Below are 15,717 nucleotides of genomic sequence, written 5' to 3'. Positions count from 1 at the left end.
AATACCCATCCACTCCCAGTCTCTATTCAAGCCTAAGTTAATTATATCTGGCACAACTGATAAAGAGAGCTTTAAACTAGGAATTGGGGGGAGATGGATGGGAGATGTCCGGAAAATCTCCACGCCAGATTTTAGCATTGAGAGGGAAGAAGATGAAGTAAGAAAGGATACAGCCATGGGTAGGAGAATGTATATAAGGAGCGAGGGCGGTGTGGATACTAGTCTAATAGGTTATAATGGCTGTAGAATGACTGTGCCTAATAGGGTACAAAATGTGAGCGAGGCCAAACAGCAAAAATTAAGATGTTTGTACACCAATGCGAGGAGTCTAGGTAACAAAATGGAGGAACTAGAGCTACTGGTGCAGGAAGTGAAACCAGATATTATAGGGATAACAGAAACATGGTGGAATAGTAGTCATGACTGGACTACAGGTATTGAAGGGTATGTGCTGTTTAGGAAAGACAGAAACAAAGGTAAAGGGGGTGGAGTAGCATTGTATATCAACGATGAGTTAGAACGTAAAGAAATAAGAAGCGATGCAATGGATAAGACAGAGTCTGTCTGGGCAAAAATTACATTGGGGAAGAAAACTAGTAAAGCCTCTCCTATGATAGTGCTTGGGGTGTGCTATAGACCTCCGGGATCTAATTTGGTTATGGATAGAGCCCTTTTTGATGTCTTTAATAAAGTAAATACTAATGGAAACTGCGTGATCATGGGAGACTTTAACTTCCCAGATATAGACTGGAGGACCAGTGCTAGTAATAATAATAGGGCTCAGATTTTCCTAGATGCGATAGCTGATGGATTCCTTCAACAAGTAGTTGCTGAACCGACTAGAGGGGATGCCATTTTAGATTTAATTTTGGTGAGTAGCGAGGACCTCATAGAAGAAATGGTTGTAGGGGACAATCTTGGCTCAAGTGATCATGAGCTAATTCAGTTCAAACTAAATGGAAGGATTAACAAAAATAAATCTGCAACTAGGGTTTTTGATTTCAAAAGGGCTGACTTTCAAAAATTAAGGAAATTAGTTAGGGAAGTGGATTGGACTGAAGAACTTATGGATCTAAAGGCAGTTGAGGCCTGGGATTACTTTAAATCAAAACTGCAGAAGCTATCGGAAGCCTGTATCCCAAGAAAGGGGAAAAAATTCATAGGAAGGAGTTGTAGACCAAGCTGGATGAGCAAGCATCTTAGAGAGGTGATTATGAAGAAGCAGAAAGCATACAGGGAGTGGAAGATGGGAGGGATCAGCAAGGAAACCTACCTAATTGAGGTCAGAAGATGTAGGGATAAAGTCAGAGAGGCTAAAAGTCGAGTAGAGTTGGACCTTGCAAAGGGAATTAAAACCAATAGTAAAAGGTTCTATAGCCATATAAATAAGAAGAAAACTAAGAAGGAAGAAGTGGGCCCGCTTAACACTGAGGATGGAGCGGAGGTTAAAGATAATCTAGGCATGGCCCAATATCTAAACAAATACTTTGCCTCAGTCTTTAATAAGGCTAAAGAGGATCTTGGGGACAATGGTAGCATGACAAATGGGAAGGAGGATATAGAGGAAGATATTACCATATCAGAGGTAGAAGCGAAACTGAAACAGCTTAATGGGACTAAATCGGGGGGCCCAGATAATCTTCATCCAAGAATATTAAAGGAATTGGCACCTGAAATTGCAAGCCCATTAGCAAGAATTTTTAATGAATCTGTAAACTCAGGAATAGTACCGAATGATTGGAGAATTGCTAATATAGTTCCTATTTTTAAGAAAGGAAAAAAAAGTGATCCGGGTAACTACAGGCCAGTTAGTTTGACATCTGTAGTATGCAAGGTCCTGGAAAAAATTTTGAAGGAGAAATTAGTTAAGGACATTGAAGTCAATGGTAAATGGGACAAAATACAACATGGTTTTACAAAAGGTAGATCGTGCCAAACCAACCTAATCTCCTTTTTTGAAAAAGTAACAGATTTTTTAGATAAAGGAAATGCAGTGGATCTAATTTACCTAGATTTCAGTAAGGCATTTGATACCGTGCCACATGGGGAATTATTAGTTAAATTGGAGAAGATGGGGATCAATATGAACATCAGAAGGTGGATAAGGAATTGGTTAAAGGGGAGACTGCAACGGGTCCTACTGAAAGGCGAACTGTCAGGTTGGAGGGAGGTTACCAGTGGAGTTCCTCAGGGATCGGTTTTGGGACCAATCTTATTTAATCTTTTTATTACTGACCTTGGCACAAAAAGTGGGAGTGTGCTAATAAAGTTTGCAGATGATACAAAGCTGGGAGGTATTGCCAATTCGGAGAAGGATCGGGATATTATACAGGAGGATCTGGATGACCTTGTAAACTGGAGTAATAGTAATAGGATGAAATTTAATAGTGAGAAGTGTAAGGTTATGCATTTAGGGATTAATAACAAGAATTTTAGTTATAAGCTGGGGACGCATCAATTAGAAGTAACGGAAGAGGAGAAGGACCTTGGAGTATTGGTTGATCATAGGATGACTATGAGCTGCCAATGTGATATGGCTGTGAAAAAAGCTAATGCGGTTTTGGGATGCATCAGGAGAGGCATTTCCAGTAGGGATAAGGAGGTTTTAGTACCGTTATACAAGGCACTGGTGAGACCTCACCTAGAATACTGTGTGCAGTTCTGGTCTCCCATGTTTAAAAAGGATGAATTCAAACTGGAGCAGGTACAGAGAAGGGCTACTAGGATGATCCGAGGAATGGAAAACTTGTCTTATGAAAGGAGACTTAAGGAGCTTGGCTTGTTTAGCCTAACTAAAAGAAGGTTGAGGGGAGATATGATTGCTCTCTATAAATATATCAGAGGGATAAATATAGGAGAGGGAGAGGAATTATTTAAGCTCAGCACCAATGTGGACACAAGAACAAATGGGTATAAACTGGCCACCAGGAAGTTTAGACTTGAAATCAGACGAAGGTTTTTAACCATCAGAGGAGTGAAGTTTTGGAATAACCTTCCAAGGGAAGCAGTGGGGGCAAAAGATCTATCTGGTTTTAAGATTCTACTCGATAAGTTTATGGAGGAGATGGTATGATGGGATAATGGGATTTTGGTAAGTAACTGATCTTTAAATATTCAGGGTAAATAGGCCAAATCCCCTGAGATGGGATATTAGATGGATGGGATCTGAGTTACTATAGAAAATTCTATCCTGGGTATCTGGCTGGTGAATCTTGCCCATATGCTCAGGGTTTAGCTGATTGCCATATTTGGGGTCGGGAAGGAATTTTCCTCCAGGGCAGATTGGAGAGGCCCTGGAGGTTTTTCGCCTTCCTCTGTAGCATGGGGCATGGTTGACTGGAGGGAGGCTTCTCTGCTCCTTGAAGTTTTGAACCATGATTTGAGGACTTCAATAGCTCAGACATGGGTGAGGTTTTTCATAGGAGTGGTGGGTGACATTCTGTGGCCTGCGCTGTGCAGGAGGTCGGACTAGATGATCAGAGTGGTCCCTTCTGACCTTAGTATCTATGAATCTATATCCAGTTTGCAAATTAACTCCAATTCATCAGTCTCTCGGAGTCTGTTTTTAAAGATTTTTTGGTGAAGAATAGCCACTCTTAGGTCTGTAATCGAGTGACCAGAGAGATTGAAGTGTTCTCCGACTGGTTTTTGGATGTTATAATTCTTGATGTCTGATTTGTGTCCATTTATTCTTTTACGTAGAGACTGTCCAGTTTGACCAATGTTCATGGCAGAGGGGCCTAATCACATCAGCCACATTATCAGAGGCTCGTTCACCTGCGCATCTACCAATGTAATATATGCCATCATGTGCCAGCAATGCCCCCTGCCATGTACATTGGTTAAACTGGACAGTCTCTACGTAAAAGAATAAATGGACACAAATCAGACATCAAGAATTATAACATCCAAAAACCAGTCGGAGAACACTTCAATCTCTCCGGTCACTCGATTACAGACCTAAGAGTGGCTATTCTTCACCAAAAAATCTTTAAAAACAGACTCCAATGAGAGACTGATGAATTGGAGTTAATTTGCAAACTGGATATAATTAACTTAGGCTTGAATAGAGACTGGGAGTGGATGGGTTATTACACAAAGTAAAACTATTTCCCCATGTTTATTCCCCTCCCCCCCACTGTTCCTCAGATGTTCTTGTCAACTGCTGAAAACTGCCCACCTTAATTATCACTACAAAAGGTTTACTTCCCACCCCCTGTCCCACCCCCACCCCCACCCCCGCTCTCCTGCTGGTAATAGCTCATCTTAAGTGATCACTCTCCTTACAGTGTGTATGATAAACCCATTGTTTCATGTTCTCTGTGTATCTGTGTATATAAATCTCCCCACTGTATTTTCCACTGAATGCATCCAATGAAGTGAGCTGTAGCTCACGAAAGCTTATGCTCAAATAAATTTTAGTCTCTAAGGTGCCACAAGTACTCCTTTTCTTTTTGCAAATACTGTCAGGGTTATTCTCCACTCCATTCCTCTTGCACCTTCACACTTGATTTGGTTTCCTGACCATGGCTACAGCTTGAGCAGGGGTCTTCACTGACTTCAAAGACGCCCAGGTATCTTTCCTGAATGGTCACATTTAGACCCGAGTAAGGCACTGGAATAATTCATATTATTTCCTTCTGCGTGCATTACTTTGCCTATTTCAACACCGAGGCCTTGTCTCACTACCACTTAAGTCAACGTTAGTTCCTTACTTGCTATAACACCCTCCAGTGAAGGACTATGTCAAGAGTTTTTTGAAAGTTCAAATAAATTATGCCATCCAGTTCTCCTTTATCCACTATTTTGTTGACATGATCGAAGAGTTCTAAGAGACTGACGAGGCATGATTTTTCTCTTTGGAAGCTGTGCTGGTTTGATCACGCAGGTGGTTTACCGTTCTCTTTTTAATCAATATTTCAGCCTGTTTCCCCAACTGAAGTGAGGCTTTCTGGGCTGCAGTTCCCAGTGTCTTTTTTAAAGCTACTTACAACAGTTGCTGCCCTCTGTTCTTCCAGGGTAGGAGCTCATTTTAATGCGAGATCACAGATTATAGTTGGCAGCTCAGCCCCTTCATAACTCTTCGCTGTATGTCTGCTCTGGATGGCTTGTTGCTCTTTAATTTATTCATGTGTTTCAGCACTTCCTCTTTTGCCACCTCATTCTTTCATGGCACCTCATTTTTATATTACCGGAGAGTCAGAGGGCTGGGTAGGTGTCTCTCCAACACCCGCTGTGGTGGACACTCAGATAACGGAATTGTTTGGGGACCGATTCAGCCACCCTTGCTCACCATGACTAGCACCATACTCCAGGGCTGGTCCCACAGCTGGCAGTAAGGCTACTTGTGTATGGTGGCTCTACTGAGCATAAGAACAGCTGGCAGAACCCTATCTGTACCCTCCACACATGCTCCCTCTGCTCCCCGATGATCCTGCCAACCTAATGAGTCTCTTGCTGCTTTTCAGCTTCTGATCTACTTTAAAAATGTCTTTTTCTTTGTTTTTAAATCCCCCTTTTGCTATTTGCTCTTCAAATTCCATCTTAGCCCCCCAATTCCCATCTTAAATATTGCCTGCTTGCATCCAGGCTCCTTCCTGCTGGCTTCACTAGGGTTGGATCTCCATAGTAAGAAGGATACCCGTTTGACTCAAATGGCCTGGCCATTCAGCCATGCTGGCTTTCCCCTGGCCTTCCTGTTTTGTTTAGGAGTGTCTGTGCCTTCTGTAACGCAGACAGAGGAGAAAGAAAAAGAGGTGGCAGAGAAGGGAGGCAGCACTCAAACCAACAGCATAATGAAAGAAGAGTAACGTACCGTGGGCACAGAGCAACTGGGACCGCAGGACCCCTGTGCCGAAAAAGGGCCAGGAGACAGGCAGTGGGCACAGCAAAAGAGCTGCAGGGCACCAAGAAAAGAGAGAAGGAAAGACAAGGAGAGAGGGAAAGACAAAGAAAGAGAGGGAGGAGAACAAAAATGAAAAGATAGAGGAAAGGAGGGAAGGGGACACGAAAATACAGGAATGAAAATGGGTTGGGATGGAAAGGTAAATGGGGCAGAAGGGAGATGGCCAGAAATGGGAGGAAGAGAGGGGGAAAGAGAGAGATCAGTTATTCAGTAATGCCAGTGCCAATAACTTGAGGCGAGTCTGCAAAAACCCTGTCTGCCGCTATCCGTGCAGAAGCAAAGTGGGCAGGGAATCCGGGCAGGGTCTTGTGCTCACCTTCGCTTCTCAGGCCTTAGGAGGCTCTACTGAGAGGGCCTGAGCCTCCGCTGGTGCAAACTGGCCTAGCTCCATCGATGTCAGCGGAGTGATGCTGATTCTTAGCTATGCAGCCAATTGCTCCAGATACCCAGGAGCAGCTGTTTAAACAGATGCGGCAAAGGCACATTTCTAGCCAAACGTCAGTACACTGTTTTTTCTTCCTCTGCTTCTCCCATTTTGCTTGAGGCAACTAAACAGAGGAGGCCTCACTCTGACCTCTGCCCACTGATCTTGGCATGAATTCGGGACATACTTTGGCTGGGCTCTGCAGCATCTGCTCATTAGTCTCTACAGTCCAGGAGCTCCTACTAACATTTCTGTTATGGGCTTCCCCCTAGTGGCCAAATTCAATCTGTCATTCCTCAGGCAGCTACCCAAAGGCAGTTCGGGTAAAGCTGCATGTCTAGTATCACAGACCAATCAGGCAGCTGAGACGGAAAGGGCCTGCTGGGTCTCATCAAATCCCTGCCACTGAGGCTCTACAGTCCATTTGCCAGGGGATTGTCCAATCCATTTTAGGCACCTCGAGTGACAGGACTTTCACCACTACCCTGGGGGACTCTTCCTCAGCCCAGCACAACTCACTGTCAGGAAAGGTTTGCTGGCAGAGATTTATCTTGTATGCAGCATAGTTGTCGTCATGTCAGTCCCAGGGGATTAGACAGACAAGGTGGGGGAGGGAATATCTTTTATTGGACCAACTTCTGCTGGGGAGAAAGACAAGCTTTGGAGCCACACAGAACTCTTCCTCAGGGCTGGGAAAGGTACTCCCAGCATCACAGCTAAATGCGGGGTGGAACAGATTGTTTGTGGAACATACTGTAAGGGACCATTCAAGGTAAAAAGAAAAGGAGTACTTGTGGCATCTTAGAGACTAACAAATTTATTTGAGCATAAGCTTTTGTGAGCTATAGCTCACTTCATCGGATGAGTGGCCCATTAAGGCACAATCATAAGACAAAAAGAGGGAGTTAGTGGGTCACATATTTTTGTAATAAGTAGGGGCCCTACCAAATTCATGGATCCTGAAATCTGGTCTCCCCCGTGAAATCTGTTCTTTTGTGTACTTTTACTCTAGACTATACAGATTTCATGGGGGAGACCAGCATTTCTCAAACTGGGGGTCCCAACCCAAAAGGTGGTTGCAGGGGGTTCACAAGGTTATTGTACTGAGGTGCTGCTGTTGCCTTCAGAGCTGGGTAGCTGGAGAGTGGCGGCTGCTGGCCAACAGCCCAGCTCTGAAGGCAGCAGCACAGAAGTAAGGGTGGCAATACTATACCAGGCCATCCTTACTTCTGCGCTGCTACTGGCAGTGGCTCTGCCTTCACAGCTGGGCTCCCAGCCAGCAGCAGCCACTTTCCAGCTTCCCAGCTCGGAAGGCATCATCGCCACCAGCAGTAAGGGTGGCAATTCTGCAACCCCCCAACAACCACCTTGTGACCCCCCGCACAACACCTTTTGGGTCAGGATCCTACAGTTACCACACCATGAAATTTCAGATTTAAATATATGAAATAATGAAATTTATTATTTTTAAAATTCTAGGACTGTGAAATTGACCAAAATGGACCATGAATTTGGTAGGGCTCAAGTAATAAGTCATAAATCCAGTATCTCTCTTCAGTCCCTGATTTTTAGTGTCTAGCAGAGCAATGAATTTAAGCTTTCACACACTGAAGGAAAAAACACAGTAAAGTTACCTAGAAATCATGCAAGAAATCACAGAATCATAAGCCTGGAAGGGACCTCGAGAGGTCATCTAGTCCAGTCCCCTGCACTCATGGCAGGACTAAGTATTATCTAGACCATCCTTGACGGGTGTTTGTCTAACCTGCTCTTAAAAATCTTGAATGATGGAGATTCCACAACTTTCCTAGGCAAATTATTCCAGTGCTTAACCAACCTGACAGTTAGGAAGCTTTTCCTCATGTCCAACCTAAACCTCCCTTGCTGCAGTTTAAGACCATTGCTTCTTGTCCTAGCCTCAGAAGATTAATTAGAACAAATTTTCTCCCTCCTCCTTGTAACAACCTTTTATGTACTTGAAAACTATCATCTTGTCCCCTCTCAGTCTGGAGAAGAGAAGACTGAACTACCCAATTTTTTCCATCTTCCTTCATAGGTCATGTGTTCTAGATCTTTAATCATTTCTGTTGCTGTTCTCTGGCCTTTCTCCAATTTGTCCACATCTTTCCTGAAATGTAGTGCCCAGAACTGAACACAATACTCCAGTTGAAGCCTAATCAGCACGGAGTAGAGCAGAAGAATTACTGCTCGTGTCTTGCTTACAACACTCCTGCTAATACATCCTAGAATGATGTTCAATTTTTTTGCAACAGCGTTACACTGTTGACACAAAGAAAAGGAGTACTTGTGGCCCCTTAGAGACTAACAAATTTATTTGAGCATAAGCTTTCGTGAGCTACAGCTCACCTCATCTGTGAGCTGTAGCTCACGAAAGCTTATGCTCAAATAAATTTGTTAGTCTCTAAGGGGCCACAAGTACTCCTTTTCTTTTTGCGAATACAGACTAACACGGCTGCTACTCTGAAAACTGTTGACACATATTAAGCTTGTGATCCACTATGATCCCCAGATCCCTTTCCGCAGTACTCCTTTCTAGGCAGTCATTTCCCATTTTGTACATGTGCAACTGATTGTTCCTTCCTAAGTGGAGTTCTTTGCATTTGTCCTTGTTGAATTTCATCCTATTTACTTCAGACCATTTCTCCATTTTATCCAGATCATTTTGAATTTTAATCCTATTCTCCAAAGCACTTGCAATCCCTCCCATCTTGGTATAATCTGCAAAATTTGTAAGTGTACTGTCTATGTCATTATCTAAATCATTGATGAAGATATTTACAGAACCAGACCCGGAACTGATCCCCATGGGATCCCACTTGATCCCCCTTCCATCTGGACTGTGAACCACTGATAATTACTTTCTAGGAATGATTTTCCAGCCAGTTAGGCACCCACAGTTAGGCACCCACCCACCCACCCATAGTAGCTCCATTTAGGCTGTATTTCCTTAGTTTGTTTATGAGACGGTCATGTGAGACAGTATCAAAAGCATTACTAAAGTCAAGATATACCATGTCTACTGCTTCCCCCCCATTCACAAGGCTTATTACTCTGTCAAAGAAAGCTATTTGTTTGGTTTGACACAATTTTTTCTTGACAAATCCATGCTAACTGTTACTTATCACCTTATTATCTTCTAGATATACACCTTAAAACACTTAAAACCACCTTTACCAAAGGACTATCCACCATAGAAATAGATTCCATCATGAAACGGGTCACCCAGATACCCGAGAGAACCTGCTGCAGTACAGAAATAAAACCCCCGCTGACCACACAACCCTAAGCTGTCATCTACCACACCACACTGGAAACCTATGGGGTATCATCAAACAACTACAACCCATACTCAATGGGGACTCCATCCCGAAAAAAGCTTTCATGAACTCCCTCTTCTGGCCTTCGAACAACCTCCCAACATCTCCAAGCTCATCATCAGAAGCAAGCTCCCCACAGACCAGGATACACCAATGCAAAGCGGCACCAGACTCTGCCAGAACAACAGATGCAAAACCTGTGGTCCACTGCTATAATGACCAGCACCCCCCACAACACACCTGTCAAGACCTATGGGTTCTACATATGCCTATCACAACATGTGGTGTACCTCATTCGGTGCACTAAACGCCCCGGTAACAACTATGTGGGTAAAACCAGACAATCACTACACTCTTGAATGAACTCACACAGGAAAATGATAAAAGACACAAAACACCCTATCAGCTGTGGGTGAGCACTTTTTACAAAGCAATCACTCCATATCTGATCTCTCAGTCCTCTCCTCAAAGGAAACCTGCACAACACTTTCACAAGATGAGCCCGGGAGCTTAAATTCATTACTCTGCTAAACACTAAAAATCAGGGACTGAAGAGAGACACTGGATTTGTGGCAACCTGAAACTCACTAACCCCTGTTTTTGTCCTATGACTGCAGACATGTTAGTGAGCTTGTCTACCTTGAATAGTCCCTTACAATATGTACTACTTACGCTGGACAATCTGTTCCACCCTGCATTTAGCTATGATGTTGGGAGTACCTTTCCCAGCCCCGAAGAAGGGCTCTGTGTAACTCGAAAGCTTGTCTCTCTCATCAGCCTCACCCACCTGATATATACATAGAGTTTCACCCTATGTTCCCAGTTAAGATTTAAAAGACAGACACCATAACCCCACTTTCCCTCCCCCATTTTTGACTTGTCTGGGCAAAGCCACGTCATTATTTTAATCTCGCTGCACCAACCTATCCCTCCAGCCCTGTGCTTGTCTTTTCTGCTCATCTCTGTATTCCCTCCAGTCTGTCAAGTATTGCAGACTCCCAGGGAACAAAGGAAGCCGGACATGTTCTGGAGGACGCGTGCATGAGGGGGACACATACCCATCAATATCTGCAAGGTCCTCCTCGTTGCGCAAGCTGAGCACGTAGAGGGTGGACATGGACACCACACTGGGAAGGAGAGAGAGAAGATTACACGCCCGGGGATAAGTATCTGCACTATGGCAGGAGGAACGAGATTCTCCCTCAGCAGCACCCCAGTGGCTGTCTGTCTCAATGGTCCAAACCCTTCAAGGTTAGGTGGGCAGCTGCAGGCCAGCTACCACTCTCTCCTGAGCCCAGATGATGCTTACAGGGTCCTCATTCAGGGCTCTTTTTATCATCAGCTCTTTAGTTGGCTGGGGGGTTGCCATGAGCTATCCCCCGTCTGAACAGACAATAGGCCAGCACTGCTCAGGCAGGGGCACTGAGGCTGATGGCAGATGGAGAAGAGGAAAGGGATCTGGGACAGGAAGGGCATTCCAGATACAGGGGCCAGCACAGAGGGACGAACATGAGCTGGAAGGAAACAGAGTCCCCCTTTGTTGGTGGGAGGTGCTGGTGGCACAGAATACGTAGCTTAGAGTCTTAAAGGTAAAGCCAGGGGCCTAATTCAGCCCTGAGTAAGCAGGTGTGACTCCCATGGATATCAATAAGAGCTGTGCCCACTTACTCTGGGAACCAGTTTGTCCCAGAAACTGTAACCCTGAGGTGAGATGGAGCAGTGCCTAGAGGGGGCCACGCCCAGTGTGGCTGGCAAGGAAGATGCTTATAATGGAGCCAGCAAGAGTCAGCGAGCAGGAGGGCGTCACAGTGTAGGTGAGAGACCCAAGGACTGCAAGGGGCTGGGTTTGGAGAGGCTGGGGTGGCGATCTCTCCCTCCAACAAAAGGCAGCTTAGCACGTCTGAGCCCCTGCTCAGGGACAGTGCATGGCGAGACTGGGTTGTGCTGGTGAAGCTGCCTAACAGATGCTTGCGCAGTCCGTGCCCTCAGTGAGAGAACTAAATCCCGCTGTGGGTGTGTGAGGACAATGCACTCCAGAGCAGTTAGACAAGACACGGGCCTAACATTTTATCACAAACTCATTCAGGAAAATGTGGTATGTTTAAAATAGAACAGAGCAATCCCTGCAGAGCCATGGGTGTGGGGGGGAATATCTCCCCAGGCTAGACCCCTGCTGTGCCATGGGGTGGGGGGGGATCCTCCCCAGGCTAGTCCCCATCCTGGCTGTGCCATGGGGCAGGGAAAGCGCCTCCCAGTGCCGAGAGCAGTGACCAGCCGTGGGGCTGTGCAGTCTCTCACCTGAACGCCATGACGACGACCAGGGCGATGATGGTGCCTTGCAGGAAGCGCTGGCTGATGCAGGCTTGTTCCGTGACAACAGACGGGGACTGCAGGAGAAATGCAGGGGAATCAACTGCCCGCCCAGTGCAGGGCTCACTGCATTTCTATTCCACTCTGCCCTGGGGCCTCTCCCCCTGGCCCCAGCCGTCCCCAGGATGGGAGGACTGCAGTGCAGGAGACCATTCCTCCTGCATCACACAATGCCCTTCGGTGGTCACTGAAGCAGCAGCAGCAGGATGGCTTGTTCACAAGGCATTGGCTAGTCCTGCTGCGAGAGGCAGGATGGCCGCAGGGCACTGGGAGCGGGAGAAGGAGGAGGACACAGCTAGATCTGGCCCGACATAGGGCCCGCTCACGTGTCCCCCACTGCAGAACACAGCTCCCAGGCTCTGCACCACTGTCCCAGACACACCCACACTGTCCAGACACACAGCGCCCCACATGTCAAACCCACATCCCTTCGCAAAAGGCCCCTGTACCTTGCTGGCCATTTTGGGGGGCCTCTTTTTGTGGGGCACACTTCCTGCGCGGCTGAACTGACTTCCTGTTTGGCTGCAAGCAAAGAAGAGGCATTGAAGTGGGATGGGACCCCAAGGGAACCCACTGGGTGGCAATGGGGTGCAGGTTGTGAACCTGACTCAGTAACTGCAGGAGGAAAGCTTTGAGCACCATGCTGGGCTAAAGAGTCCTGTCCGACAGCCCGGTTGTTGGCAAAGGCTCAAACAGGTGAAAGGAAACAGGATGAGCTCTGCCCCCTCACCAAGCCATCCTGCAGATAGGGCCTGCAAAACAGGCTTCACCTGCTCCTCATGGGTCAAAAAGCATTAACCCTCAGGATGTGGCTTGCCCTGGGATGGACAGTTGAGTCGGACCGGGCTGCCATTTCCATGCTGGAGTCTCATATGCAGCCCGAGGTTCAGTTTGTTTCCCCAACAGCAGCTCATGGATCATTTCCAGTCCCCATTATCCCAGCACTGCACCAAATCCTGATTTCCCTGCGTCCCCACATTCCCCACTGCCAGGCAGACAGAGCCCGAAGGGGAATCTCCTTATATACCTCCCACGCCAGTGCCAGACAGCCAGCGTCCAAGGGGGAATCTCCCTGTATTGCTCCCTTCCCGCAGTGCCAGGCTCCCTGGATCCAAGGAGGAATTTCCGTGCACCCACCCCCAACACCAGGCTGCCTGTGTCCAAGGGGAAAATCTCCTTGCACCCCCTTCCCCAGTGCCCGGGCAGGAATCTCCCTGTATTCCCCCCAGTGCAGGCTTACTGGTGTACAGGCCTGAGGTGGGATGCTCCTTTCTGCTCCCCTGCCCCATGTTTGGAGATGGAAGGAGGTCACCTGTACCTGAATGCCCCAGAGCTGACCGTTGACTTCATGCTGTCCAGACGCTTGAGCTTAGCCAGCTTGTGACTCCACCTCTCCAGCTCGTCAATGCGGGTTTCCAGGTTGTCGGTCAGCTTGCAGAGCTCCTTCACTGCCCCGACATTCTCCATGAAGATCCGCTCCTGCCAGGAGCCACATCATTCTACATGAGCCCTCTCCGGGAGCAGAGGGACAGACACACACAGACCTGCCTGGCCTCCCTCAAATCTCTTGAGCCACTGCAGACCTGCCCTTCCCCAGTGGAAAGGTCACAGGGTGTCACTCAGCACCCCGGCGGGGGAAAGGCACGAGAGGAAACCCACCCAACCACGGCCTAGCCATCGGGACACTGATATTTAAACACATTTTTTAATGCGCTTACTTCAGTTGGTAACAAATCTGGATAAAGGAGGGTCTCTCGGGCACCAGCAGGCCTTGGCAACCTGTCAATGTACAGTCCTTCTCAACAACAGACATTCGCCTACACCCCCAAATCCTGACACTTGGAGAGCGAGCACCCTCCCAGCCTCGGCTTCTCCAGTAAACCAGGGCACTCCAGTCCCAGGCCCCACTACTCACAACTGCAGCGCTGTTCCCTGGGGGTGGGGGAGAGGCACACATTCAGGCATCGCCTTGTTATCCCCAAACCCTTTTCTGTTTCTTCCCCGCACTGAGTCTTGTCACAATCACAGCCTGAGCCCTGTGCACAACTGTTTGATCTATATGCCTAGCACAGTGGGGGCCTGGTCTTTGCTTGGGGCCTCTGGACCCCGCAGGTAATAGGCAGGTCCCAGCTCAAAACCAACACGTTAAACTCTCCCTGGCGACCAGCAGGCAGCCAGTGCAGATCATCCAGCCCCAGCGTAACATGCTCCTTGCGAGACACCCCACATAAACAGGCAGGCCTCCACCATGCTTGGCTGCAGCTCCTGCTTCCCTGTAGGATGCACTGCAGGAATCCAACTGGTAGTGTACAAAAACCATATGGGGCAGTAACAAGGTCCTACAAGAGTCAGATGAAAAAAGACATGCCTGCCCACTGTTGCCATCTGGTCATCTAACTGCAGAGGGAATTGACCAACAGCCAGAAAGGAACGGAATCACCCAAGGTCGGCCCTGTTCATTCCCACTATGGTCTAAAGGTGAGTCAACCAAACCCCATGGTCAGCAACACGAAAGGCAGCTGGTAAACCTAGTGAGATCAGCATGGATGTCTGATTTTTATCCCCTGCTGGTGGAGATCATCTCCAACGGAGCTAGTGTGGCCTCAGGCCACACCTGGGTCTGGATCAAGACTGTCTAGAGCCGAGGAGATCTGAGGGAGCCAGGTACTCCAAGCTATCTCACCACAACCTCCTCTGTCAGCTAAACCAGAATGGGAAAATTAGATACAGAGTCCTAATTTGGTAAGTACCTTTTCTGGGATGGGGCACAGGCCTCAGAACAGCCTGCTTAAAGGAAGCCAGGAACCTGCCCTCCCTCAAAAACTGCTGTCAATGCCCACTAATATTGGGCTCAGGTCTTCCCCAGTGGCCCTCACCAACCAGGAAGGATGAGTCCAGAGTCCAGGTTGCGGAGTGATGCCAATGCTAGCTCACAGAACACATCTGGCTGAAACTCAAGCAGGAAAGACTTGGTGTACAAGTGTTGGTAAGAGACCATTTCCCAGGCATCAGATTTTGACTCCATTTCACCTCTACATTTATGTGAAGGGGAAAAACAAAACACACCAAAATTCACCATCGTCCCCCCACCCTTATAATCACCAGTTCCTACTCATCCCCCATCTGCTCTGTGGAGGGTACCACTAACCTTATTCACCACCAGGAAGTTCTCAATGGTTTTCCCATTGGCAAAGACCATGTCCCCAGTGTCTTTCACTGCTTCGGGAAGAATCTCCTTCACTTCCTGAGCAATGACACCTGCAAAGAAACCACAGCACCAATCACCATGGTTCTGGCCCCCGAAATGCCTTCCACAATAGCTGATTTCTTCTCATGAGACACTTGGTTGCTGACATGAACCCCACACACTATGCAGCGATTAATAAGGAACAAGCATCCACCCCTAAGCTGCCAAGACAGAGTGTAGGGGACTTGATTTCCTGAAAGGCCCACGCATACCCAGAATGTAACCTCAAGCTAAAGCCAATGAAAAACAGCTGGGAAAGGAACAACTGATAAAGACTGATTCCCAGGTTCTTTGTATGCCGTATTTGGATTCTACACTTTCTTTGGATTGCTGCAGGGCAGGATTGAGAGGCATCAGCTCAGCTGGCATGGAGCAGCAGGAGGCGCTGCGAGTTATGAGTAAGCAGCAACATTAGTTTGCACTAGAACTCCCC

At 47.3% G+C, this 15,717-nt stretch overlaps 1 protein-coding gene across 12 annotated transcripts in view; it reads right to left on the bottom strand.

Moving 5' to 3' along the window:
* Positions 1-15,717, bottom strand: part of MYRF (myelin regulatory factor) — a 109,510-nt gene that overhangs the window by 14,259 nt on the left and 79,534 nt on the right. For 6 of the 12 annotated variants that reach the window (XM_043516545.1, XM_043516543.1, XM_043516547.1 and 3 more), the window contains 6 exons: positions 15,186-15,295; positions 13,356-13,516; positions 12,487-12,559; positions 11,966-12,054; positions 10,726-10,794; positions 5,816-5,896 (listed from right to left, as the gene is read on the bottom strand). In XM_043516545.1, coding sequence (XP_043372480.1) covers positions 5,816-5,896; positions 10,726-10,794; positions 11,966-12,054; positions 12,487-12,559; positions 13,356-13,516; positions 15,186-15,295 — 583 coding nt within the window. The remainder of the gene's footprint in view (positions 1-5,815; positions 5,897-10,725; positions 10,795-11,965; positions 12,055-12,486; positions 12,560-13,355; positions 13,517-15,185; positions 15,296-15,717) is intronic. The other 6 variants (XM_043516552.1, XM_043516546.1, XM_038406571.2 and 3 more) reach the window with 1 other exon arrangement.

This window comes from Dermochelys coriacea, chromosome 6, assembly GCF_009764565.3.
Source record: "Dermochelys coriacea isolate rDerCor1 chromosome 6, rDerCor1.pri.v4, whole genome shotgun sequence".
Lineage (NCBI taxonomy): Eukaryota > Metazoa > Chordata > Testudines > Dermochelyidae > Dermochelys > Dermochelys coriacea.
Note: the sequence above shows the minus strand (reverse complement) of the source record. Positions and strands in the feature narration are given on the sequence as shown.